The following is a 27,940-nucleotide window of genomic DNA, read 5'->3' as shown; positions in this document are numbered from 1 at the left end:
AAATTTACAGAACACATGGTTAATGTCTGTGGGATTGAATTGTGCTCCCATGAAAGATGGGAATAGTGGCAGGAAGCTTAAGGCAGACGAGAAAATAACTGAATATTCATGTTAAGTGATATTAGGGTAAGAACCATATATAAACTTTGCAGTAAGCCAGTACCCAAGATCATATGTTTGACATTGGGGTAAAGAAGGCACCTTTAAAAGGAGTTGAACTGATAAGAAGATCCATCAGGGAAAAAGCTGAGTCTGATTTGCCTGATTACATCAGTGTGCTTGGAATAACAGGTCTGGCTTTAGGACTTTGATGTAGCAGGTGTTGGGATCTTTTTTAGAGAGTCCTGGACCTACTATTAGCCAGATTACATTGGTAAAAGTGGATGTTTAGGGAAGAGGATTTAGATTAAAGGCTAGAAATTAAATGAGGCTGGTTTAAAAGGAAGAGAGACTTGGCTTGGTGGAGCTCTTCGTATGGGGCAAGAGGAGAGAGAGCAATAAGTTTTGGTTGCAGCAGAGCAGATGTAACAAGGAGATGCACTGAGCTAAGACCAAGGGGGAACTATAGCCAGGGAAATATGGTGATTAGTATGAGTAAATGCAGAAGATATGAAGAGGGCGAGTTGTGGCAACTGAGACCTCAAAAGAAGCCAGGGCCTCTGATGTTTATTGTGCAGATCAAACCAAAGACCCTTCTGTTTTTCAAATCCACAAATGAAATTTAGAAAGAGGAAAAAAATGCATATTGATTACACGGCAAGAATGTTCTGACAGTGAGATCTATCAGGCGGTGGAATAGATGCTTGCAAAGTGACCTCTTGGGACTTCTGAAACTCGTCTGTGCAAAATGAATGTCTCCTAGGGAGCAATTCTTCATAGGCAGAGGTTGGACTTGATGGCCTTAACAGGTCTTTTTCCTTTTCTTTTTTTTCTTTCTTTCTTTTATTTATTTTTTTTTAATTTGTCTTCTCTGCTAAGCACATGTTAATGTTATGCTCTGCAGTCCGTTTTGTGAGCAGTGGATAACTGGGGATGTGTGGTTTGGCACTGGGACTCCGTGGGCAGTTGTTCAATCAATCTGCAGCTGCCCTTGGAAGTCCTGTAGGTTTTAGCCTCATCACATGTCTGGCAGTTGTTATTAAACAGTGACCCAGAACAAAGCCCTTGTGCCGAGCATCCCAGGATCCTGGCTTAAACCAGAGTATCCCCCAAAGACAGGGTTGGGGGCAGTCGGTCCCTAACCCATTACCAACATACAGAGACTTGGCTGCCATTGTGTCTGATCTCAAAAGAGAAACCGTAATAGGATGAATGCATTCATCTCAGTGATGAATTTGTATTACACGTGATTACCAGGTTTTATCTTTGTAGGGAATAGAAAGCATAAAGAATTCTGAGGTTTGAACACTAACTAATTAAGCAGGGAGAAGAATTGTGCCTGAGAACGGATAGACTACCCTTTTAGGACATACTAAGCGTGTTGCAATCTTTAGTTGATATTTTTTGCTATTGTTGTGGCAGGAGATAATGGCACCAATAATACCAAGAGATATTTGTGTTTAACATTTAGAGGAAGGGGGATAAAAGGGCAAGATTTCCTCCTAACTGAGAAAAGTATTAAATCCTCTAGGAGCAGGGGAATAGGAGGACCGCAGAGATCCCCAAAGAAGGAATGAGAATTGGACATGTCAAAGAGTGGTGTCTCCATCAGGTGGACAGGAGCTGTAGGATGTGGAGACGAGATCCCTCCCTCCTTCCACCTGAGATGGAGAAAGCAGTCCTAAGTTTGATTCTGGGGTGTATAGATTAAGCAGGGATTTCTTGGATTTTCCTTCCACTGGTCTCTTTACAAGCCCTTGTAACCTTGCTCTTTAGCTTAGATTTTATAAATTAATACTATTGTTTGCCTGGTTTGAGTTAAAAATTATTTCAGCAGTTGGCAGAATACAAGACCTTACATTTCTACAAGCGTGATAACATTGAGATAAGGGCACTGGAGCACAGCAGAAATGCCTAATTTCCACATAACATTTTGGGAGTACCCAAAGAGTGACGACCCTTCTGCTGATCTCTGAGGGCTGTGCAGGAAATATCTTCTGGTGACCTGCATTAGCCAGGCAAGTTCTTTGACAGCAGCAAAGTATTGAGGAAAATATTTATATCTTGAGATCCTGTGGGTCATTTCTAACTTTTTAGTCCTAAAATAGTCTTTTTCTACCCAGAAAAACTCCGCCATCTTCCTTTTAAGAGCGTAGTAGAAAACCAAAGCTCCTTTTGATTAGCTCAGCAACCTGTTGTTTTTTCTCAAACTTTGGAATGTGAATTTAACCTGCCTTTGATCACTCACTTTCAGAGGGTGATCAAACACTGGACAGGCTTCCTAGAGAAGTGGTTCATGTCCCATGTCTGTCAGTGGTTAAGAGGCATTTGGACAATTCCCTTAATAACATGCTTTAATTTTTGTCAGTCCAGAAGTGGTCAGACAGTTGGACTAGATGATTGTGATAGGTTTCTTCCAACTGAAAATATTCCATTCCCTAATGTTGCTCTAGTTGCGTATTCATCTAAGGTAGCTGTACATTCTCCGTTACCAAATCTGAGCTTATCACAACCTTTCGTGTCACAAGCAGAATACAATAGTAAAGCAGAAGGAACTGTTGAACCCTATTAGAAAAGGGGAACAAATTCTTCTGTCCACAGGAAAGTTGTGGGTTTGTGAAGGAAGGAAAGGGCAGTGCCATCACTGCTTGGATGTCCTTCAGCTTTGCTAGTGTTGTAGTTTAACGTTTTGAGAAGTTCTCAGCCTCCCCCTGGATGAAAAAAAAAAAGTATACGTGCCAACTCTTTGGAGAAATTTCTGTAATGAATTGGTTCTTCTGCAAGTTTTTGCAAAGGCAAGTTCTTGGTAGTATTTTATCCTCTTCAATGATATTAATTTGCCAAAACACAGATATATAGTGCCACTTAAAATGGCCTTGGAAAGGCAGCCTGGCTTCCAGGAAGACACGAAGCTTCTGCATAAGATGCCACAGGTGGCTCTATTCAGGACAATAAAAGCAAAATATAGGAATGACACTATCATTCCTTTAGGATTCTCTGTCTATTACTTGTATCTCTCATGTTTATATATAGGTCTTTGAGGCAGCGATAGTGTTTGGCTGCGTTTGAATGGGTGCCGAGCAAGAGAAATGTCACTGGATGTGGGGAAGGAAAGAGATTAAGCATATTGCAAAATACGTGAAGATGTGGTAACCTTTTTTTCTTATTCTAAATCCAGAGAAGAAAAATACACAAAAATAGTGAACAACTCTCTCCCTGAAGTTCAGAGCAGATGAAATGCTAGGTTTTAATATTTCAAAAAATACCTTAAACATTAAACAGCTATAAACTTTTCAAAAATACTCCATATGAAATAATGACTTTTAGGAAAACGTGTAAATATTTTAACATAGGAAATATAGCAGTTTCATGTTTTTACCATTTCAAAAATAATTTTCAGAATTTCTTAGGACCTGTGACATTCATTGACAATGATGCTTTCCCAGCAAACAAAGATGGCTTTTGAACATATCAGAATTTAAAAAAGAAAACAACAACAAAAAAATCCTTTCTTGATAAATTCCCACTGATTGCACTTCTGATACATGAGGAACACACTTAGATACTACAATGCAGAGTGTAATATTGTCCACAGAAAAGTTCATTACAACTGTTTTATTAGTTCAGGATTAATGAAAATTTTCCAAAAATCTTTACATGCTCAGGGTTTTGAGAGAAACAGTTTTGATCTCTGACATGGCTTAATGCTTAAAGAATTCCTTTTTTAAAAAATTATTAAAACCAAACATTTCAACTGATCTGAACTTCAGTGATGGTTCATATTTTTTATTAAACATTTTTGTCTGGGTTTAGAATAAAAAAAAACAAAACAATTTCTGTTCACACTGCTTGTTCCTTAAATACACCTCAAAACAAAGCAGGTGCTCACTTTCTACCGCATCCATGGAGTCAAACTCAGATCAAGTCTCTAGTCACACTCAGGTACTACAAAGCAAGGTGAACTGGGAGATCCCAGTTCACACAAGTTCCCTAGAAGCCCTCCAAGCTGTGGCAATGCTTTCACTAAACCTATTTCTGGATTTCAAAGTTGTCATATCCCTCTGGTAAAAGGTTTGTGCCTCACTCCTGATCTGTAAACTGTGGTCCACTTTCCCCAGCAGAAATGCCCATGCTTTTATTTAATCACTTATCTCACCTCCTCCTGGATGGAGCAATTTGATCCTAAAGATCATCCTGATCTTGATGCACAGTGTAGGTTATATGCTTGCTCACACAAAGCAAAAGAGGCTGAAGGAGTTGCATGGAGACCCATCTGTCCTCAAAAAGGATGCACCAAAAGGGAGGTTGGGACATGCACATCAGGAATTCACAATGACAACTGTCAGTTGCTAAAATCTGCTTAATATCAGTGATGTGTAGGCTGCTTTATGTTATTTTTTCCCCCTCTTGTCTTTGCAGCGTCATTGGCCATTCTCTGTGGTCTGACACGTTCTTCTGTTGACTGCCAAGAAGACAGAGCCACCTTCATTGACTGTGATGTCCAAGTCACAGTGGGCTCCTATCACCAGAGACGACCTGTGTCTTACCTGTATGTCTGTGAGGACAGCCCACCTCAGTGGCAGTGGAGGGACATCAACCCACCGTGGAGGCGTTTTGCTGGACTCTTTGCCAGGTTAGTGCCCATGATTGGGCCCATCCATGAACAATGCAGAATCATAGAATCTTTATGGTTGGAAGAGACCTTTAGAATCATCAAATCCAACCGTTAACCTAGCACTGCCAAGTTACTACTAAACCATGTCCCTCAGCACCACATCTGCACATGTTTTAACATCCCTCAGAAGGTATTCCACCTTTTGCAGAATTGGTCCCTGAAAGACTGAAGGAGCAAATTTCTAATTCGTAGGTCGATGCCAACAGAGCAATTTAGCCTTGAGACCACTAGAGAGCTCCGCTGGGTTGTGAAATTCATTCCCCGAGTCTATCAAAGCATCTTTAGTCCCCCCTCCTTCCCTCCCATCTTTTTAAAGTGTTTGAGAGACATCAGAAAATCCATCTCATAAACAGCCTGCTTTGTTCCTTTTTAGGTTTTAATATTTATCTTCTGATCCAAAGCAACATCTGGTGGCTGCCAATGGGGAAAAAAGATTAGGCATTATGAAAAGCAGAAGTCTTTTTTTTTTTTTCCCCCTGCCTTTTTTTCCCCCCCTTCCTCTCTTCAAGCAGTTTCATGAGTAAAAAGTCACAGAGAAAATTCAGCAGGCTGTGCGATATTTACTCAGCAAGGATGCTCAGGCACTTACTCAAGGCTCGGCCTTTGCAAATCCAAGGCCGGGTTGCCCAGGAATATAAATTGGTACCATTGTCTTTAATGGGTGGTGGGGATGGATACCTGCAGAGCATTTACTCCTACGAGTAAGAGGGAGGTCTGAATTAAGGAATAAACAGATGAAAAAAACTTACTAAACGAAATTAAACAAATAGAGAATTAAAATATCACTGCAATACTTTGCCCGTGGTTTGCTGTACGTAGTGAACCCATTCCTGGTTGGTGCATGATGCTACTGCCCAGGTATTTTAATGGAGCTGCAGAGATTTGCTCCTCATCCTTATCTGGTCCTTATGTCACAGCTGGTGTTGTGAGTCACCACAGGGAGTTCCGGATGCCCTGTGTTAAGGGAAGAAAGCCAACTGGCATTTTCTGAACAAAGACAACAAGGCATGAGTTGCATTTTCTTTTTTTTTTTTTTTTTAATAAAAAATAAACTTTTTTTTTAAAAAAAAGGTTTACACAGTTACAGCATCTGCCTGTCAGTCTGTCGTTTCCTCCCCACCAGCTTTTGAGCTCTGATTAATTTGACCTCGGTTTCATAAGGGACGGACATCTTAAGAATTATGAAATTCTTGGGCTGCTGAGGAATTTAGCAGAGTACTGATATTTTTTTCTGGTAACTGTATTTCTAAACTGGTCTCGCTGAAGAGAGCAGGGCAAAGACGACTGATTTCAGATGAGTTTCTTGATCTGAAAAATCAGGGAAGAAGTAGAGGAAGAGAGCTTGAAGTCATTCAAATTACGCATTTTAGAGCTTTTGAAAACATTTTTTTTTCAAATTTTGCTTCAGAAAAATCTTTAATTTCAAAATATTAATGGAATTCATAGCAAAGTGTTAGAAAATGAAAATGTTCAAAGCAGAAATGAACTGGTCCATTGATTCCTGAAATAATGCACGTTGATTGCTGTAATTAATAATAGTAACTAACAATAACAATAATAAAAAATATATGGATTTGAGTTCTGAGCAAATGTTCAAGAGTTAAGACATTCATCCCAGGATGGGGACAAAACTACTGAAATCGTTCCTGGCTTAACTGCATATTAAATCTCTCCTGTTCTTTCTTATTAGTTTTACAATGATTTGAAAAAAACTTCTAATCTAATCTGTACTACAGCCCTTTTATATATATATATATATATGTATACACATATACACTATATATAAAGTATACACATAGTGGCAAATGCATGTTCCTTAGAAGAGGTGCAAGCTTTGCCATTAACATCCGTGGTTACCAAGATATATCCCTGAATTCCCTGCCACAAATCGCCCCTTCTTTTCTTGCTTTTCCTTTAAACACTGCAATTTGTTAATGGTTTTCCAGCATCCAGGTTTCAGGATGCAGTTACTAGAGGACAGGGAGGAATTTGCTCTTTGCCTACAAGCAAAGCTGGTTAACTTTTTGTAAAAAGATGTGAACAACCACTCAGAGGTCCTTGTATTGACTTCAGCGCCTGGCAAATTGGGATCATACCCTGCATTTAGCCAACAACAACCCTCTTCAGCTTTTAAAATAGTTGGCTATTTAAAAGGTGCAGCTTTTTCTTGTAGCGTTAAAAAGAAGTACTATACAGTCTTGAAAGATAGCGATAGCCAGCTTGGTTGAATTATTTTACAGGACAAGAGCAGTTCTCAAAGTGTTGCTATCAAAAGCAAGTGTAGTTCCCTACGGCTGGCTTTTGATTATTGATACAGCAGAGGGAAAGATTCATTTAAATATAGAAATAAAAATTCACGGTTAAAAAGGTTCAGCTACTTGCAGAAGGCTTTTTTTTTTTTTTTTTTTTTTGTAGTTTCTACTGTGGCTGCTTCCCTTAACACTTTAACACTGAAAAAGGGCAACAAAACAAATACCCCCTAAATGCACTGTCAGAGCAGCTCTTTGCTTGTACGGTGGGCTGCCACATCCAGCATGGTTTGAAAACTTCATGTTCATCAAGTCATCCTGATTGTCATCCTCCCAACAAAGCTCTGAGTGTTGGCTTTCCAACTGGGTTGATTTTGGTAGAGCTTAGGCTCCTAACTTTGACACTTCAGAAATTTCTGTTAGAAGGGGCTTTCAGGGAACCTGAAGACCTCTAAAAATCCTGGTCCTACTTACCCATTCCTCTATTTTGTTGGGTAAATCAAATTATGAACTCTGTCCTTTCTTAGCTGTTCAGAAAAGTGGCATAATTTCTGAGCTATGTTGATGTTGCTATAACTCATCTCCGTCCCACAAGTTGCAGGTGTGGGTGCATCTGACGGTGGGGTAGGGAGGGGAGGATGAAGGAGCAATGGCCAAGGAAGGAATAAAAAATGACATTGCATTACCCTGTCCTGATCTGAAGCCTGTAGAAGTAAATTGGGAAGTTTCCCCCTCATTTTGAGGGTTGTTGCATCCTATAGCTCCCCATAACGAAGTGCAACCAAAGTCAGCAGCTGTCAACAGCAAGACGAAGGAAAAAAATGTTTCTTCCCCAACACCTTTTTTTTTATTACTTCTTCCCCCTATGCAAGGAGAGGCTTTAGAGCAAATGTCTGTTAGTATAACTGGCACATATATCGAATCTGCTTAGTCTGGGCTGTTAAGTAAGTTTAATTAATTTACTAAGTTAATGTTCCAATGCTAGCAACAAAGCGTCATTGCAATCAGCTGGGTAGCAGGAATTGGAACCCCTAAATGAGCTCATTTTTTCACAGTTGGAATTAGGGACCAGTTAGCCAGTTGTGTGGTTTTTCCAATTTCTCCACTTGCCCTAAGGGAGTTGCAAGTTATTCATTCCCTATTGCTAAGTGTGAGTAAGATGGGGAGGGGGGAGACATGAACAAACCCTACTCCATGTAGGAGTCCATCTTTGATCCTAACACTGCTGATTCCCTTGCTGTTCTCTGCACTTATCTTCCTGCCTTGGTCCTCGAATGGCATTTGCTCCTATTTGTAATAGTTTGGGGGAGCAGAAAAGGCATCACTGAGAGATATTTACTGCATGTATTTTCATCCTGAGTGTGTGCAGATAAAGGGGGGAAAAACAAATAAACAATAAAAGAATGGAAACAAAATTACAGAAATTTGCAAAGTTTGACAAATGGTGGCCAGGAGTTGCCACAAGCTAATGGCTTGCAATGATTAATAAGAGTAAAAATAATTGCATTTCATTAAGATTGATGACACCCCATTTAACCTCCCTTCTCGTTTCAGCCCTAAAGTGGAAAGAGATGAAGTTCTCATCTATAATAGCTCCTGTAACATTACCATGGAAACTGAGGCAGAGATGGAGTGTGAGGGAGCTAATCAGCCAATTACCGCCAAGATTACTGAGATATGGAAAAACTGGGGCCAGAACACTCAGGTATAATCAAATCTTTTTTACAGACTGATTCAAACAGCTTAAAATTAAATTTGTAATATTGTGTACATTTAAAGGGGAGGAAAAAAAAACAATTTAGGCTGAGCCGTAGCAATATATAATATTAAATGCTTTCCAACTTTGAATAGCAGTTCTAATGCCGTGCAGCTGAATTAATGCCTAACTATGGTTAATCATGTATTTTATGAGACATAAATGAGCTTTACCTTATTTTCTAGGCTATGTATATCTTTTTTAACACTCTCCATTTTTTACATAAATTCCAAGTCTGTTCTAAAAGTGTTATTTTCTGTTACTTGAGGAGAAATTTTAGCCATGAGATACAGAGTTTCTGCTTTCTGGCAGAGACTTAGCATTATGCATTTGGGCAGTTCTGCTTATATTTGGTTTTTGCTCCTCTTCAGTATCTGAAGGAAAATGGGTCGGTCTTCCCTGTGCTATGTGTGGGTACAGCGAGAAGAAAGACAACCACAAAGTGTTCATTACAAAAACTATGGCTCTGAATGAACACCATTGTAAGGCTCTCTATCTAAAAATGTTCATTGCACACCTAAAATGTCCTTTTAGAGTCCTCGGGGTGTTTGCAGAGTTTTTATCATAGTATCATAGAATAGTTTGTGTTGGAAGGGACTTTTAAAGGTCATCTAGTCCAAGCCCACTGCAATGAGTAGAGGTGTTTTTTGGGGGTTTTGAGCTGAATACCAGGTTGTGCCACCTGTGAGAAGAAATTTAGAGGGGCTGTATGTTTGGGGAACAACAAATATCCCTTTGTCACCATCCTTTCCTTAAAGAGCAGCTCCTGAGAAGTGATGGAGGCCTAGTACATAGTGGTAGTGGGAAGAGTCGCACATCTGACTTATCAGAAAAAATGCTGGGTTTTACCTCATAAAACAAGTTGTCATACAGTTGTCTTAATATGGTTGAGGCCTAGGAAACTGAAGTTTGTTTTTTCAGGCTTGATATTAAAGCTATCATGCTAATTTTTAACTCTGTTTGCAATGAAATTTCCTTTACCGTCTCCACCACCGCAGAAGTAGCTACTGCGTCTCAGCGGAGTAATTTTGCTGTGTAGAATCTTAACAGCAGGTTCTAGATCTTTTACTAAAAGTCCCTGGATATTTGCCCTGCAAATCTACTTTACATGTATGATACTATTGCACATGAGTATCGTAAAATACAATTGCTTTCCTTTATTCTGTCGTTTTAAGTCTGTCCTTGGTCTGTGAAGGAATGTCACGTGTAGCCTTTTTCCTGTTAGTTTTCATTTGTTAGTTATGCTACTAGAAATATGCCAAGGTAAGGAGAAAACCAAACAAAAAAAATATTAAAAATTGCTAGTTGGCAACTGTAGGAGGCCAGCAAAAGGCAGTGATGAGGCGAGCTTCAGATCAAATGGTAACTGTCCCTTTCATTCATATTTTCCTTCCCAAATGTGAGAAGGGCATCTCTACTGCCTAAAAAGCCCGGGCTGCAGGGTAGAGGAGTTGTTACCTGCTGTTGGCTGTGATCTGAAGGGCTTGGCTGTGTCATGGGTCCTGTAGTCTCAATAACGAGATGATGACAGGTTGTCATTTGACTCATGTTGGGGGAAGAATAGGAAGAAGTAGTGAGGTTTGTCCCTGCTATGGTTTTTCCTGCTCAGAGAGGGGAAAATCGAGGAAGTCCTAAGTGTCCTGAATGAATGAATTCATTCAGGGAGAGCTGGGTGAAACCAGCAGCGCTTTTAGATCTGGGATTTGCTGCTGCTTAATGAACCCAGAGGGCATTTGGAATCATTTTATCCCCCTTCCCAAAACTGGCCTGGGTGAGCAGAGGTGGATGGGTGGGGAGTTCAGATAAATGGTTTCAATTTTGGTCCCTTTCTAGCTGACAGCATCCTGTTAAGATTTACGACCTGGTGCAGCATATGCATGCTTCACTGTAGAGGTTTAAATCATGTCATGTGAACTGGCCTTACCTTTCCAGTGGAAATAATGGTCCCCAGGTTCAGCACCAAGCAGTGAAATGCATTAATAGCACCACGTGCCTTAGGATAATGGTGCTATTAGCAGGCAGCACAACTCTGTGTACAAGTAATGGGACTGCATCTCTTTATAATAACATCTGGCACTTCTGTTGCACTCTCATGCAAGGATCTCAAAGCACTTCATAAAAAATGGGCCTGATCTTAGTGCTTTTCAGCATAGCTACACTGCTCAGCATTTTTGTTTTCTGCCAGCTGAACGATGCCTGGGCAGGCTGATAACTCAGTGGTGTTTTAGCACAGCTGGGCTTTGTGGGACGGTTGGGGTTAGAGATGATTAGATGATGATGGAACCAGGATTAGCTCCAGAGTGATATTGGAAATAAGAAGAGGCATGGCACAAAGGCTGACAAAGGCTTGTCAAGAGCATGAAATGAATGGACATTGGCAAGAAGAGAGAACAACCTTGGTTCAGAGCAGAAAATTAAAAAAACACAAACATCAGAAGACTGGTTCTATGAACTTGAGTCTAAACGATGCAAGCTTTAGGGTAAAGTCGTTCTTTTCTTCAGTCTTTATAAGACACCTGATAGGACCTGTCCATAATCCTTAAAATAATAAGGAAGAGAATAATGTGATTAGTTGGGATTTGGTAGGTTGGAAATGAGGCGAACGTAGACTGTGAATGTGACAGGGTTTTGCAGCAATCTCCTTTTAGGAAAATGCTGGGCAGAAGGCTCCAGAGATGCCTGGGAAGGAGCCTGGTGGGTGTATGGGAGAGGTGTACAATAACTCCAGTAGCAGGAAACTGAACTCCATGCTGATCTCTTCCAGGTCTGTGTTTCTATGATGCTTTTAGCAGCCCTACAGAATCACACACAGAATCACAGAATGGTTCAGGTTGGAAAGGACCTTAAAGATCATCTAGTTCCAACCCCCTGCCCTGGGCAGGGACACCTCCCACTAGACCAGGTTGCTCAAAGCCTCATCCAGCCTGGCCTTGAACACCTCCAGGGATGGGGCAGCCACAACTTCCCTGGGCAACCTGTTCTGGTGCCTCACCACCCTCACAGTAAAGAATTTCTTCCTCATATCCAATCTAAATCTCCCCTCTTTCAGTTTGAGGCCATTACCCATGTCCTATCATTACACTCCCTGATAAAGAGTCCCTTCCCATCCTTCCTGTAGCCCCGTTACCAATAGCTCACACACACAGCCTAGTGACATTGAAGAGGAATCCATGCATAAGGATCTTGCTCTACAGCCAGTGGCAGAGACATGTCCATCATCTTGATCTGCCTTTTTGATCAGCAGGAGCCTTGCACTGGAAATAGTCTATTTTTCTCTTGCCTAACTCTGCAGAACAGTATCCAGACAGTGAATTCACCCTGGATCTTTGTGTTAGACTTACTAAAAATTGGATTAAATGCCTATTGTAACATATCTAGGAATCAGACCTTAGCCATGCTAGTTGGGTTTTGAATAACATATTGCCAGACCCATTCCTCCATGTTTCTGGTCACAGCCAGGATATATATTATATATGTATACACTTATATATATATTTTTTTATATATATGTGTGTGTGTATATATATGCATTCCCATGGTTTTCTCTCACTGTCTGAATTGCAAGTGCGTGTGTATACCAAGGACACCAAAATTGTCTGATGAGTTTAGCAAACACCACAAGCACTCTTTCTCAGTGAGTTAATGAGGTGATTGTCCTTTGAACTTCTTTTACTGTCTTAGATATACAGAAACTCCAAGTACTAGAAGATCATTGTACCTAGATACAAACTCCTCACAGGTGCATTTTTTTTTTCTTCCATTTCTTTAACACCTTTTTTTCCTATGATAAATACACATAAAGATCTATTTTAATGCAAATTAAGAGCTTAACCCTAGATACCTTAATTTTTGTATGATCTGCATGAGATAGCTAAGCTTAATTCTGCAGGGAAGAGAACTCTTCCACCTCTGATTTCAACATAACTTTGCTTGAAAGAAGGGCTGTAGTTATCATTGAAAGTTAGAAGGTCATTTTTTGAAAATGCTGGCTGTCCTATTTGTGTTGTGTATGCTACTCCCTTGAGTCACTCACTTGAATTTATGGTCCGGGTTGAGCCCATTTGGAAACTTTTGGGCAGGATCCTCAGCCAGGGAAAACAGTTGTATTTTCTGGGAGATGATGCAACACCCATCACCTAAGCTTTGTCCCTTCAAATCTGGTTTCCCAGCTGTTGCTTGCCTGGTCACAGTCTGAGCTGGGCTCAGCTCTGAATCTGGAGTACCCCCAACATTTCTGTGAGTTTCGAGTTGCTGGCTGGAGATCTGTGAGTTGCATGGCAGACTTCATGAAGTTTGAGTTCACCAACTTGAGGCCTTTTCCTGGGGTCTGGTCTGTGCCCAGTCATCCCCCAGAGAGTAGCTTTTATGGACTTCTTTAGAAACTGATTTAGGCCCTTGCCTCACTTTGCATTTGAAGTACTTGCCCCCCTGTATGACTTAATTAGCTCACACGAAGCAAGCAGCAAGCCTCTGCCCCACTGTTGCATTTAGCATCATTAGTGTTTGTAACTTGCTCCATTGTTATCTAAGGAAAAATTGCAGAATTATTTTTATATCTGTATATAATGCAATTTAACCTACTGAAAGAGGTGGGGGTGGGGGGGAAGGAAGGGAAAAAAAATCCAGCACTGACTGTATATCCCACAGGACTTAATTAGTTCACAGTTTCATGATACACTGGATAATGGGAAGATATGAATTAAATAATAAAGGGAAAAGAAAAGTTCTAATGCTCACTCAGTACCTGTCCACTTACACCTTGGCTGCATAATGAGATGTCAGCTGCCGTGACACTGATGAGACATGCAAAACACACTGATAACACACGTAAAGGATGCTCATGGGAAGGTTTGACCAGGCTCGGATGTCTCTGAACCCATTATGCTTAGTGAGCCTTCAGATTATTATTCCGGATCACTGGACCAGACCTAATCATCATGCAAGCACGCTGTTTGAGCAGTGTTTCCCTGCTCTGACTCGCCCCCCTCCTCTGGCCCAGATGGGTGATATAATGCTCATTGGAGGGCAGATGCCACGCATATTAAGTCAGTCGTAGGGAAGCTGAACTGGTATACTAGTGAATTCTCTACAACCCAACCCTCCAGGGGTCTCTATTAAGAAATAGGAGGCTAATAAAAAATAACTTGCTAGATAAAAATGCCATCCTGGGTTCTGGCTCAGCCTGGGTATACTGTGCTGCCTTTAGTTTGTTTTTAAATCAGGCATTAAGGGAAGGTCTCGAGATTTGAAAAGTAGTTTAGAGTATTGAGGATCTGTGAATTCTTAGCAAGGTGATTGATACTGGGATAACTGCCTTGTTCACTTCTCAGCCAAAAAAAAAAAAGTAAGGAAAAAAACCCCACAAAAGCTGTGTCTGAGATATGCACAGTCACCTAAGAGACCCTTGCTGTGCAACTTCCGCTTAATGTAATCAGGACTAGCTCTCCAAATCCCTTGGATTCCTCTACAGATCTTAGAATCACTCTTTTCTTTCTTTTTTTTTGCCCTTATTTCCCCCGTTTACTGTCTCTCCAGATGCCACAGTATTTGGAGATGAGGAAGGAGATGAGATAATTTTGCCCGTTGGAATTTTTTGGTACTTTATAGAGGTGGCAAATGCTAGACAGCTTTCTGGGGAGCATAAAAGGCTCTCTGGAAGCACAGAGTACTCTGGATATAAAGGGCTGTTAATTTATTTTTCACAGCAGGGCTGGTGTTGAATCTCTCGACCATTGTCCATCTGTGAGGGTTACAAGTGATGGGAGGTGATTCTCCCTTGTAAGACAGGCAGACTCTTTGTGCTCTGGATGGTAGATGTGTGATGCTCTTTCACTCTTTTTAGTGCCACCCTTGTGTTGCGTTGATGTTCGATGGGTGTATTTTTGAGAGTGAAGTGCTCATGGTTGGTTGCCCCTGCTTATAGACATGTGTGGGCTTCCAGTTTATGGTCAGATATTCTTATAAGTATCTTCTGTTTAGAAAAAAAAAAAATAATAATAATCCAGGAATTTGGGCACCAGTGCCTAAGGATGAAGGTGGGATATTGTCTTTCCAGCTTCTTTGCCTTCAGAACCCTGCCATACTCTAATTCCTATACTGTCTCCCTTTGGTACCCTTTGGCCACCTACCTCCAATTGCCCTCCATCTCCTATGCTGTCCTTTTTTTCCTGGAGCAGCAAAAGGTGCCAGAAAGGGCAAACAATCCTCTCTCTCCCTTCTCCAGTGCTCCGCTTTGCTGTAAGGCCAGTGAGAAAAAACACTGCACCAATTTGAGACTGGTTAAGCAGGGTATGGATGAAACGTGCTGCCTGCGAGGATGGAAGTATCCTGGTTAGAGTGGGAGCCCGTGAATGAGCTTTGACATTGTGTGGTAGTAGAGGTACTAGAGATTTCTTCACTGAAATGGCTGTCAAGCATTGGAACAGGGTCCCCAGGGAACTGGTTGAGTCCCCATCCCCTGAGGTATTTAAAAGACATGTAGATGTGGCGCTGAGGGATATGGTTTAGTGGTAACTTAGCAGTTCTAGGTTAGCGGTTGGACTTGATGACCTTAAAGGTCTCTTCCAACCAAAATGATTCCATGATTCTATGCCTTACAAGATGGAGCCATCAGGTTTGTGCTTCCTCCCCCTTGATGTGAGGGAAGCAGTGCCGCCTGACCTGCATTGCTGTATTGTGGAAATGGATGCTAAAAGGTGCTTCAGAGCAGTGTTTCCTCCTCACCCTTCTTATCTTAAAAAGTTTACAGGGGAAGCAACAGAGCAGATTCCAGCTCAATATGTAGCTTGTTTGTAGCTCCCTTTCTCAGCTTGAGGGATAATTATAATAAAATATGATATTTCATTCCTCAAGCTGAGAAAGGGAGCTATTTGGCCATAGTGATCACATCTCACAGAGGCTGGGGAACAGTGTTCTTTGACTACAGCTTATTAGGGAGCATCCTGAGAGGGTCTTACATTATGGTGTCTTGGGCTTTGAGTAGGGCCCCTGGGTGCTTTGGCAGTGCAAATAGCCAAAAATAACCATGTTACACAAGATGGAATGTCAGGAGTAGGACTAGATTAAATTCTTCTAAAATAATGTGTGTATTTTTTCATAAATGTGCACTTTTAACAGCCCGAAAATCCCCCTCTTGCATCTCCACGTTCCTTATTTCTTAACCTCCTTGCTTGGTGACGGTATTATATTCAGAGGGGGGCAGAGAATGCAACAAAGCCAACCCAGATTTGCAAGCCTCACAGAAAGGAAATGGTGGAGCCCATAACAATCTAATAAAAATAAAAGCACAAAGCCAGTCTTGGGGTGCGGATGCTATCAGAGCAGAGAGAGGGACCATCTGCAAGGTTGTTAAGATGTAGAGAACCAAGATGGCCTCCACAGTAACCACAGGCAATGTGAAGAGATAAATGGTTGACCCGAGCCCGTGTCAGGCTAGGATTGATGCCACTATCAGCCCTAGTGCCTTTGCAATGATTTTTTAAAAAATCTCTGATAGAGTGTGTTATCTAGTTACTGGCACGAGGGCAATGGCCTGGAGGCAGCGAGGAGGAGGGGGGAGGAAGAAGGAGAGGAGGAGAGAGAGAAAGAAAAAAAGGTCATTCCAGGAGGACAATCTCTGTTGGACTAAATGAGAAAATAAGGGCCTTGCTCTGAAAGGGGGAGGTAAATAAATAATAAAAAAAAGTGGCTGCTAGGTGTGTGAGAAAAGGATAAGCAAAATTGCTTCTCTTTCTTTCTCTGTTTTTCTTTTTTTTCTTTCTTGTTTTTTTTCTTTCTTTCTGTCTTTCTTTCTTTCTTTCTTTCTTTTTTCTTTCTTTTTTTTTTTTTTTTATGGGATCAGCCTTGGGCTGCAATAAGAAATTTAGGAGATGTGCTTGTGGTGTGATATTTTTTTCTTTAACTTTTTGCTTCCTGATTTGGGGTTTAACTCTTTCCTCTCCTGATGTCGGATCAAAAATCAAGGGCTGCACTGTAGCTTTTTTTTTCCCCCCGTTTTGAACAACCTCTTGGTTTTCTTTCAATCCCACCATCTTTCTAGTGTCTCTGAGGAGGTTGCTTCCTAAATTGTGTGTGCCTTTTCAGGGAGCCCTCTTCTCCCCGTCACTCGTACCGCTGCACTAGAGGCATGTTGGAAGTTACCCCCAGGGTGGGATGCTGTTACTCCAAGGATGGGATGCTGTTACTCCAAGGATGGGATGCCAGTCCCCTGTAATCCACAGCACATCAAAGCCTTTCCACTCGTGTTTAAACACAACCATTTGAAATCAGAACTGAGCATGGCCCGATTTAATGAGAACCTTTTTCCTTCTATCCCCGCTCTGTTTATTCCTGCTCCCCACCCTTAAACACAGATTCAGAGTGAAAAGTGTGATTTCGGAGGTGCTCCTCCAGGGAACAGAAAGCAAATCTTTCCCTTCCTGCACAAAGAAGGCTCGAATTAAGGTCAGGAGGGTGTGGGGAAGCCTTCCTGGGGGACTGTGGGCACATTTTCTCTCTGCTAGCTCCCAGGCTTTTGCACAGAGTCTTGCTGCCACTTTCCTGTTTAATTATGACAGACACTCTAATTGACTCCAGTGTTTGGGCAGTTTTGGAGGGGGAAGGATTGTCTGCAGTTGAAAGAGTGGCTCTAGTTCTCTGTTTGGGTGTGTTTGAGTCCTGGGTTTTTGCTCTGGGTTCTGGGTGAAGCCAGAAGGAAGCTTTCTCCATCTCCCCATCTTGAATTCAATTGGAAAACGACTGAGTCTGGTGACACACATAGACCAGACTTGGTGTTCTTCTGCATTGGAGCATAGCTTAACATACAAGAGGGTCCTACGTGTGAGGTGGGCTGAAGATCCTTTCAGACACTTGCATCACTAACACGGGACTCAGTAACACCATCTGACTTGGTGTCCTCTTTCCGATCCCAAAGAGAGAAATACTGTGCACTTGATGCCCCACGCAGGATGTTTTTGTGGAGCAGGGGTGTTAGCTGACCTACAACCACTTCCCAAATGTTTCTGGGGCTTGGTTCGGCACCAAGCAAGAGCCAGGAATGTGGTCCCCTGGTCTGAAAGATGGAAGATTTTAGCAGCATGGACATCGCCAAAGTGGGACCGTTGGAGGCGCCCTGGGCCTGGTTGGATCAGACTGGAGATGCTGTCTCCATACTGTTCAAGCAACAACAAAACCCTGTGGCCAATACTGAGAACTGGGTTTGACCATGGTGTTGGAGACAGCCCCTGGTGAGAAGCACTGAAATGCCGGGTCTGGAGGTAGACTGTGTTTCCTTCTATACATGAGCAATAATCAGAGACATTTATTTTTAATTTTATTTTCGTGGGTTTTGGGTGTTTCATTTTAGGCACCTAAATCCACACTAAGGCCCCGATTGACACATGAATGCCCAGTTCTGAACTCATTTTAAATCTCTTCCTCAATGCCCTGGTTCCCTCATCCAAATCAAAATTGATTTGATTTAATCTTGCAAAACACTAAACCTACGCCTGAGTGTTGGTATGTGTCAGGTGCCATCGTGGCTCCGTGTTCCTGCAAATCACTCCTAATTACTGGTGGTTTATTCACAGATATTTATGCAGGAGAAAAACTTGCTGCACGTAGACAGAATTGCTGAGTTCTCTCAGACATTTGCTCATTTGCATAAGCGCTGGCAGTATATGGGCCAATAACTCGGTTGGGCTGGTTATCATTAGCCATGGGTTGCAGAGGAGCAGGATCTCCTTCTCGTGCTGTCTCTACAGGTTTCTGCCAGGTTGTAGTCTATACCGGAGCCCAGTGTAACGTCTCTGTCATTTATCGCCTTTGGTGTGAGGTGAATGCTGGATTTCACCACTTCTACAGTGATGTAGTTCTAAAAAGCTGAGTTTGGTACCCAGCCTGGCCTCTAGCCATGAATGCAGGGTCAGGATTCCCATCCAATCCACAAGAAGCGAGAAGAAGCCTTGGATAGAGTGTGTACATGGAGGACACAGTTGGATTTTGCTTCATTTAGGGACAAAAAGCAAGTAAAGCCTGAGGATAACAAAAACCTGAAAAGTTTGGTTTTGTCGTAAGCTATTGGTAGTGATGGGAAGATAATCATCTTGTATCATGATTTAGTCTGTGTACAGACTTTAGGGTAAGGAGTAGAGTAAGGATGAGTAGTATTTGTTGTGCTGTTTTTTTAAAAGTTTGATTTTTTTTCTGGTTTTGTTTACTGTTTGTGCTATCACAAGTGTTTTCATAGACTAAACAGTGTGAACTACGCATACAGTTAGAGGACAAATGAATTGCTGTGCTCTTTTGGTTCAGAAAGGGTTTATTAAAAATATTTAAAAAATAATTGCTGCAGAAGGAGGGAAAAAATGGCACATTCAAGCACTGTGCCACAATTAATCTACTAGAGCCTTCCTTCTGTCTTTCAGGAAAGGGTTAATTTTATGTGATTGCCAGTAAAAACAAGCTGTTTTCATGATAAGTCTGTAATAGCCGGGTGATAGACTGGCTTAACAACTGCTTGCTAAATGCTGAGTACCTTTTCCTGATTGGCAGCTCTGTAAGTGGAAGCCCCTGGTCTCCAATCTGTCCTTGTGAATAGCTGCAGAGCAAAGGACTTGATTAAGGGATCGTAAGGCTACCTCATAAAAACTAGCAAATAATTACGATAGCAATGGGAAGGAGCGGAGGGGACCAAGCTCTCTGTGGTCCCCGTGAAGAAAAGCAGACATCCCAGGGCAGGGAAGCATCAGGTGAAGTGGACGTTATAAACACTTTCCTGTGAATGCTGCGTCTTCTCAATAAAGCGGCAGTTTAGCCCGTCTATAGCTTTAACAAAATATTCCCAGTTAACTCCATGGGTGGTGCAGGGCTGGGAGCTGTTAGCTCATATTCAGTTAAATTTCAAATGTCAGAGCTCATTAGGGGTGATTTTAGCCAAAGACAGTTTGTGAGGAGCTTGGTAAATTTGACTTCCTCAAATAAAATTGAGGAAAGAGATTGCCGTTTTGCTTATTGATTTATTTTCCTTCTTTCACACATCTTCTTTGGGTCTGTGATTCTGATCAAGGGTCAGGCTCAACTTCACCCACTTAGGAATTACGGTTCTCTCTCTTTCACACACATTGTCTCGCTCTTTCACTCTCTAATTCGCATTTATTTGCCTTTTTTCCTCCTGCCTTAACAGTATTTGGTGAGTGGAAGATGCAGTTTTTGCCTTCAGTGTTGAGGAGAACTTTTCCCTGAGCTCACCAGCAAGCCCACGTGGGCATGTACAGCAAGGCAGCATGGTTTTATGTGTCCAGACTGAACTCTATAAAGCTGGGTCGAGAGGTATGAAACAATTCTCGCCCTCTACAGCTACCTGAAAGGAGGTTGTAGCGAGGGGACGTCGATCTCTTCTTCCAAGTAACAGGTGATAAGACAAGAGCAAATGGCCTCAAGTTGCGCCAGGAGAGGTTTAGATTGGATTTTGGGAAAAATTTCTTCACTGAAAGGGTTATTAAACATTGGAACAGGCTGCCCAGGGAAGTGGTTGGGTCACCATCCTGGAGGTTTTTAAAAGATGGGTAGACTTAGAGCTTAGCAATATGGTTTAATGACAGTTTTGTCAGCGTTAGGTCAATGATAGGACTCGATGTTCTGAAACGTGCCTTCCAACCTAGGCAATTCTGTGATTCTGGATTAATTGGAGATGACTCAGTCAAGGTCTGTCTGTCTATGTTTTCCTGGACTTAGCTCATTGTTTTCTTGAACACGTCTGTGCCCAATGAACCGGTGCAGAAGAAGTCAATGAGCAGTCGTTGTTGCTCTGCAGCATCTTTTTGGGAGCCCTACTGGTGTCAGCACCAGGGTGAATCAGGGAATGGAGCCACTGGAGATAAATCGTGGCTTCAAAGCTGAGTTGGCCCAGTCAATGCTGCAGAAATTGAGATTTCCCATGCAGAAAGGACTGCAGCCTCTGGTCACCAGCATGGCCCCAAGCCATGTTCATTTTCAGGTCTGGGAGAGGCGGTTGCTGGATTGACGGGTACCTGAGGGACTTGAAGGCAGATACCATGGGGTAATAATTTTCGATGAGTTTCTCCAGGTGGTGATAGCTAGCAGTGGATAGGTCTTTTTGGGTTCAGACCAAGGCACTTCCATCTCCTGTATGTACATCCTCATTTGGGTATATACCCTAGTACAGTGCCCATCTCTCCCTGAAACCAAGTCTGGGGTAATCAAGATGCCGGGGTAAAGATGTGCCAGCAAGGGTCCCTGGGAAAGGGACCCTGGATTTTATGTCCTGTCAAACGATTAACACGCAGACAAATGTGTGTGTGGGAAGGCAGCTAGTGAAAGCCGTGGAGTGTACATTATTTCAGGGGATCTGCATTCCCAACAAAGATGAGCTATTACAGCCCTGCAAGACAGAGGCATGGCTTTATAGCTCGAACAGCAGCAGTTTGTGCTTTCAACTCAAAGGCCCCTCAGTTCAGCGTGTTGGTCGAGAGGTTCTCTCTCACGCTAGCCTCTCATCTTGTTGCCTGATTAAAATGAAGTTTGGGCTAAAATCTCGTGAAATGACAAGAGTGGTTACTGTCCCATAACATGTGTGATTCTGCTCTTCAGCAGAGGCGTAGTCATTGATGCCATAGTGGTTCAGTACAAAGTGCATTAAATTAACTTCAGCTGCCTTCTGGCTTCTGTTGTGGTGCTGTCTGCACCCCTGCTGAAATCGCCTCTATCATGTGCCACTGTGAACTCAAACTACTGAAAAAAATTAAAATTAAATACATGGAAGCACTGTTCCATTGAGAATCAGTTCTAATTTTAGCTATATAAATAAATGTATTAAAGTGTACATATCTGCTGTAGACATGTCCTCATTTGGAAGGCGTCTTGCATCAGGCAAGTTCTCCTATGTTTGTGCAGCTCCTTGCACAGTAGGATCTGAGGGTTTATTTGGATTTATTGCAATTAAATAGGCACCTCAACTGCAGGGAAATAGCATGGGTGTTCCTAGTCGTCTAAATGCCACTTAATGTTCAGATTCCCATTAGGACTTGGAAAATTCAACTCAAAGTGATGCAAAGGTAGGCATCTCCCTAGCCATGGTAACCCAGTGTTACCCTATTGCTTATGTGACCTTTTCTGTAAGAGTCCCATCTTCACCTTTTTACCTTTCTGGCAGATAAGTGTTTTTGATGATGACAATAAAGATACCACAAAGCACTCTTATTCTTGGTTGCCCCATCTGGGCTGTGCGTTTCATCCGAGCGGCCGGCGTTCCAGTCAGATTGCACTATCAGATGGAGCTGGCTCTATTTCCTGCATTATTCTTCCTGGCTGTACCACATTATGCAATTATGTTTGCATTTAAACCTGAGCACTTACCTGTAATGATGCTGTAGTTCAGTACATGATACATTACAGCAGTAGATAATGCATACAGATAGGCTAAGACAGCATGTTGTTGATGTGCTAAAGCTAAACAGGACATTGCATTTGAAAGCGGACTCTGAAAGCTCGCAGATTAGGCTGAGCCATTTAAAAAGCTTGCATTACTGAAATAACAGGCATGCAGGGTGAAACCTTCTCCCTGCTGGGCAGGTAGGGGATTGAAAGGGCAGTGCAGGCTTCCCCAGTACTGCCCTTCATTTGGTCTCCATCGCAAAAGTCTGCCAGTGGCACTGCTGGTTGCTGCCACCCGCTTCTCCAGGAGCAGGGTGGTCTCAGTGCCTGCACCCCTATAGCAATTAAATGCAGGGTAATGATGTAACTTAGAGAATGGACTGTGCGTCCACTGTTGTCCAAGCCCCTTACACCTGCTCTTATCCCCACATTGTGGAAGTAGCCTTAGGGAACAGATTCTGACCAGCTGGTTTGCGTTATGGCACTGCTGTGAAGACACATTAGTGTTTCAGTGAAGTTAGACAGGTTGGTTTAGGTGGTGCCCAGTAGCTGGATGGCACACCCTGGCTGTCACTGCTGAGGGTGATGGCTATTATTAAAGTGTGCTAGTCGCTAACTTTCTTCAGGACTTCATTTCTGACAGATAAAGTGAAGACTTCAGTAACTTCCCTACCTCTTCGCAGGGTACTGCGTTCAAGCAAGGGTGCAGATTTTGGAGAGTATTAACATTCAACACGGCTGGTCTGCATCAGATCCCAGCCTGAGAGAGAGAAAAGCTGTATAGCCCAAAGAAATTTCTTTATGCCCACCCAGGTCCTCTCTCTCAAAAGTGGAATTCAGTTCAAAAATACATTTTAAACAGGTGAAAATGATCAGGTGAAATATTTTGATGAAGCTGCTGCAGTGATTCAGCAGAAATCAAACCTGGTGCGTTCAGCCATGAATTTTCCTTATGGGATAATGAAGCAACGCCCTCCTGCTACACAAGGTATCAGCAAGCACATCAGTTTTCCCTTCAACAAAACAGGGACGGCAACTTACAGTTTTCCTAGCATTCTGTTTGTTTGGGAGAGAGGATATAAAGGTGATGAGACAAGAGTAGCATTTACAAAGGCTCTTACCTTTCAGTTGGGTGCTGCTTAAAATGTGTTTTAGTGGTAATAGATGTTTCAGTGGAGCAATACTGTGATGACAATGAAGTATTTTTCAAGATATGCCTTAACCTCTTAATGAAATAGTGAAAAAATTGACAAACAGAAGAAAAGTGGCAAGTTACAGTCACTTAAATGGTTCTGCTGCTTTGGCTGAGGAGATGTGGATGTGTATACAGCAGTACCAGTGTTTGTCCTTGGATTGTGTGGTTTTGCTGTCTGTATGCATTATTTTATGCGTAGAACATAGCAATTTGTAGCTTATATGCAGCACTTTGCCTCTTCAAAACGCTTTTCAGTCTTTGCCTGGTAAATCACTGCAAACTCCTTGCAAACCAGGTTTGCAGTGGAGATGGTTGGGTCTTTTTAGTCTGGAAAAAAGGTGACTGAGGGGAGATCTTATCAACGCTTATAAATACTTAAAGGGTGGGTGTCAGGAGGATGGGACCAGGCTTTTTTCAGTGGTGCCCAGCGACAGGACAAGAGGTAATGGACACAAACTTCAACATAGGAAGTTCCACCTCAACACGAGGAGGAAGTTCTTTCCTTTGAGGGTGGCAGAGCCCTGGCACAGGCTGCCCAGAGAGGTGGTGGAGTCTCCTTCTCTGGAGGCATTCAAGACCCACCTGGATGCGTTCCTGTGCAACCTGCTCTGGGTGACCCTGCTCTGGCAGGGGGTTGGACTAGATGATCTCCAGAGGTCCCTTCCAACCCCTGCCAGTCTATGATTCTCTGACGGTTTGTGGACCAGTTCACTTGTATTTCCTGTGTCCCCATAGGAACTGTGTTAAAATCAGGGGCTGGATCCCACACCAGTGCTCTGCCCTCCAGCTTACCCTCACAGCTGACTGGGGACTCTCACAATTTTTTTTTTTTCTCCTGCCTGATCCAAAACCCCCATCATCATCATCAAATCTCCCGTTGGGGTGAACCAGCCTCATTCCTCCCACCCCATTTACTGTAGTGCTCATTCAGAAATCCTTCTTTCTAACAAAAAGGCACGTAGTTTGATTTCTTTTCCTGCAGATGGTTGGAAAATTGTTAAGTTAATCTTTGTATTTGCAATATTTGCTCTCAGATTAGTTAAAGTCAGTCAAGGTCGTTCAATTGTGAGACAGTATTTGCACAGTGCATACTGCAAAGGCCAACACAGTCACCAGACTTGGCTATTCTGCTTGTGTAAACAACTTGATGTTACAATTTTCTCATTACCATTAAATTGCCATTTTTAATTTGTCTCAGAAGCCTTCATCCTTTGAGAAATCACCAGTTTAGAGAGATGTGTAAATTATGTGTACCCTTTAACTGTGCTCTGGAAAGGGAAAACCAGTTGTGTTGTATCTAAACTGGAAGATTGCACTGAATTCCCCAATGTGTTTACATGCACAGGATTTTCATGCAAGTTGGACTTGCGATTAAAACCCTGCACTGGGTTAGTTTCCACTGAAATATGAACATTAGGAAGATTCTTGTGAATTAGCAATGAGTTACTGGAAAGAATAATTGCATTTTGTGAAACAGGGCTTTTCATGTGCTCCAAGACATTTCCTCTGCTTCCAGACTGTTTTCATTTTTGAAGTTGCGATTTCTGATTCTAGGATCGATTTCCCACCATGGCCCCCAAAAGACCCCAAGAGACCCAAGAATAACACTTCAGGACTCACATGACTGTGGTAAATAGACCTGGACCTTCCCATGGGTCTCATGGTTTGTTTAATTATGGAGTGGCTTAATATGGCTCATATATTCCCGTTACTTGGTATTTTACCTTGTATTTGGGTGAGCTTTGTTGCCTGAGTATAGGAAGCCGACTCCTGCTATATCTGGGACATGCAGCCCCTGACAACAGCAGTGTCTCTTCAGTGCCCTCCCTATGAAAACACCATTAGAACTAACTAATACTCCATGTCCTTAATTAAATACCTCTGGTGCAAAGAGTTTTACCTTCTGTGCTTGGAAATTGCAGTGATTACTCCCCTGCTGGAAAACTCTTTTTTTGGTGGTTGTTTTTTGAGTGGTTTCACCGGTTTAGTTGTTTGGGATTTATTTTTTTTTTTTAAACAGGAATTAAGCTGTTTCTCATGCCATTGTCCAGTTGCAAATTGGCCTGAGACTGACTTGTGCCATGGGCTCTGACCTCTGAAACTGCCCACTAATTTTTTTTCTGAACTAATCAGCTAGATGAACTATTTACAGTTGGCTTTTGGGTCTTCTCACTGCTTTTGCAGCTGCCCCTGTCTGAGTAATTAATGACAGTGTGGCTTGTTTATGGACTTGACTTACTAATGCTGTTGGCTGCAAATGCATTTTTACCTCTGGGACGTGCCAGTTTCCTGGTTCTAGTCCCACCTCACCAGCCCAGGTCAATTTTTTGTGTGTAAACAGATTTATCCTGTAATAGTTGGAGAGAGACTAGAGTAATTCATCAGTCCCATAGAGAACATGCCCAGCCAGATTCTTCCCTTCTTATGCTCGTGCAACTCAGCAGAAGTCAGAGAGATTACCGCAGGACAGCTAAAAGTAAAAAAAAAAAAAAATAAAAAAAAAAAAAAGAAAGAAAAGAAAAAAGAAGGAAAAGTAATTCTTTCTTTTTAATTCAGGGTACAGGCAGTCTCAATTAGAAATAAAGGTACTGGGTAGTACACCTCATGTCCAGCCATGTGCCCAGCAATGATCCTTGTATCAATGCTTATGGGAGTCATTAACGAAGGAACTGCTGTGTAGCTGTCTTAGGTAGGATAGTACCAGTTACATTTTATAACTCAAGTAAAGGGTAAAGAGATGTTACATAGCAACATATGATGCAGATAGTCATAGAAATATCATCTTATGGCCTTTTAAAGGGTTTATTGGATTATGTTCCAGGCCTGTTCTTGGCAGTCATGCCAAGCATACCAATTCATAAGGGAAAAACCAGTTTGGTGTCCTACTACCTTGGAAAATCTCTTACAGACTCTGAATGCATGGATAGTCACAAGCATTCTGCTAATTTCCAGTCTTAGTTTATTCATAGCTACAGTACTTCCGGTCTTCTTGGGGATAATGTTGTCTTTTGGCATAAATGATTCATTTTTTCCCATTGTATAGTGCTCTAGGTATCTTTCCTTCTTTCCAGTTTTTAAGGCTACTTCCTTAGTGATTTCTGACTCAAGCACAACCATTCCTGCCATTTGTTGTATCATTTTTTTCAGACACTGGAAGACGGTCCCATTATCTATCTACCTTTGTTGCCCAGTTTGGTTACTCAATTGTGTTAACCATAGGTGGTCTCTGCCGTGACATGAATCGGAGTGGGGAACTTCCTTTCATGCCTCTGGATTGTTAGTAAAATTCTTCACTGTTTTACCAAGGCATTTTGTGCCAACTTCTAAAAACTACCACCCTATTATTTATTGCTGAACTGGCATCAGGGACTGTCTTAACACTTGCATTCAGGGAAGAATGACCTCAGTGGTCAGACCATGTTATTTTCAGGATCATCATCACATGGAATTGAACTGAGTGAGAAATTTCTTAATCTGATGAGCTCCTAGGAGCCAAGAGGCTGTCTTTTATTTGAGGGAAGGCTGCGACAAATCAGAGAAGTTGAAAAACGCTCCCCTTTTTGTCATGTTCTTCTTTCAAAGGACTTTCCAAATGGAACAAGATTAAATAGAAATGATAGAGGTGAATGTGGTGTTTTTACTGGAAGTAGATTGTCCATCGCAAACTTCTCCAGAGGTTCTCCTTTTGTTACTTTCTTCTCCTTCAAGTCCAGATTAGAAAGCTCCTTGGAAATGCCTCAATCAATGGCAAAGTTGGAGGACTGTAATGAAGTGCATGTGAATGAAAGTCATTTTTATGCTTTTCCATACTGAAAATTGGTCTTTTTGGAATGGGAGGGAAATTGCTTAGAGTAGACAGTGGTTCACAGTGTGCTGGTTTGCAGCTCTTCCAGCAGTCAGTGTTTGCCCCATTCCTGTAATGAGCATTAGATGGCACCCTCTGTCCTGACACTGCCTGAAGGAGCCTTGGGAGCTTCTGCATTCATTATTAGCCTTGACCAGCTTCAGTTTGGCCATTCTTTGATTTCATAGCACAGCCAACTAAATTCTACTCATTTCTTTGTGGAAGTCTAAATCCGTGTATTTTTCTACAAAATTAGCTCTTGCACTGTGCTGTTGGTAGACATAATATTTTTTTTCTTTCTCGTGCTTATACTCATTTTTTGCACAATGTAAGGTATTTTCTGTCCTTTTTGGGATGACTACTCCATCTTTCCTGTGAAGCTGTATATATGCCTTCATTCTCTCTCTTAGCAAAATCCTTATACGCTGCCAGGAATGAAAAGATAACTGGTTTTGGCTTATATAGAAAAAAAGGACGTTTTTTACCCTGGGTGATGAAGTGTGTGCAGGAGACTGTTCTTATAACAGCAGGATGAAAGAGTGTCCTATCATGCTTGTCTCAGGGATGCTGGTTATACAGAGGAAGACCTATCCGTGCCAACTGAAAAATTCTATGACTTTACAGTTGTGATGAGCATTTTTTAGTTAATTTGGCAAAGGGTTAGAGGTCCTACAAGGAGGAGAGGCAGGGAATGATGCTGACAGACAGGTTCAGCTTCTTCGGGCGCAGGGCAGTGTTTTGCATGCTAACT

The 27,940-nt window shown here is 42.0% G+C and overlaps 1 protein-coding gene across 12 annotated transcripts in view; it reads left to right on the top strand.

The window, feature by feature from the left end:
* The window catches only part of PKHD1 (PKHD1 ciliary IPT domain containing fibrocystin/polyductin), a 278,406-nt gene that overhangs the window by 54,124 nt on the left and 196,342 nt on the right, over positions 1-27,940 (top strand). For all 12 annotated transcript variants that reach the window (XR_008465473.1, XR_008465472.1, XM_054195531.1 and 9 more), the window contains 2 exons: positions 4,519-4,732; positions 8,578-8,728. Coding sequence is in view for 10 of the 12 variants with exons in the window: in XM_054195531.1 (XP_054051506.1) it covers positions 4,519-4,732; positions 8,578-8,728 (365 nt within the window). In the remaining 2 variants the exon portion in view is untranslated. The remainder of the gene's footprint in view (positions 1-4,518; positions 4,733-8,577; positions 8,729-27,940) is intronic.

Source organism: Rissa tridactyla, chromosome 3, assembly GCF_028500815.1.
Source record: "Rissa tridactyla isolate bRisTri1 chromosome 3, bRisTri1.patW.cur.20221130, whole genome shotgun sequence".
NCBI lineage: Eukaryota > Metazoa > Chordata > Aves > Charadriiformes > Laridae > Rissa > Rissa tridactyla.
Note: the sequence above shows the minus strand (reverse complement) of the source record. Positions and strands in the feature narration are given on the sequence as shown.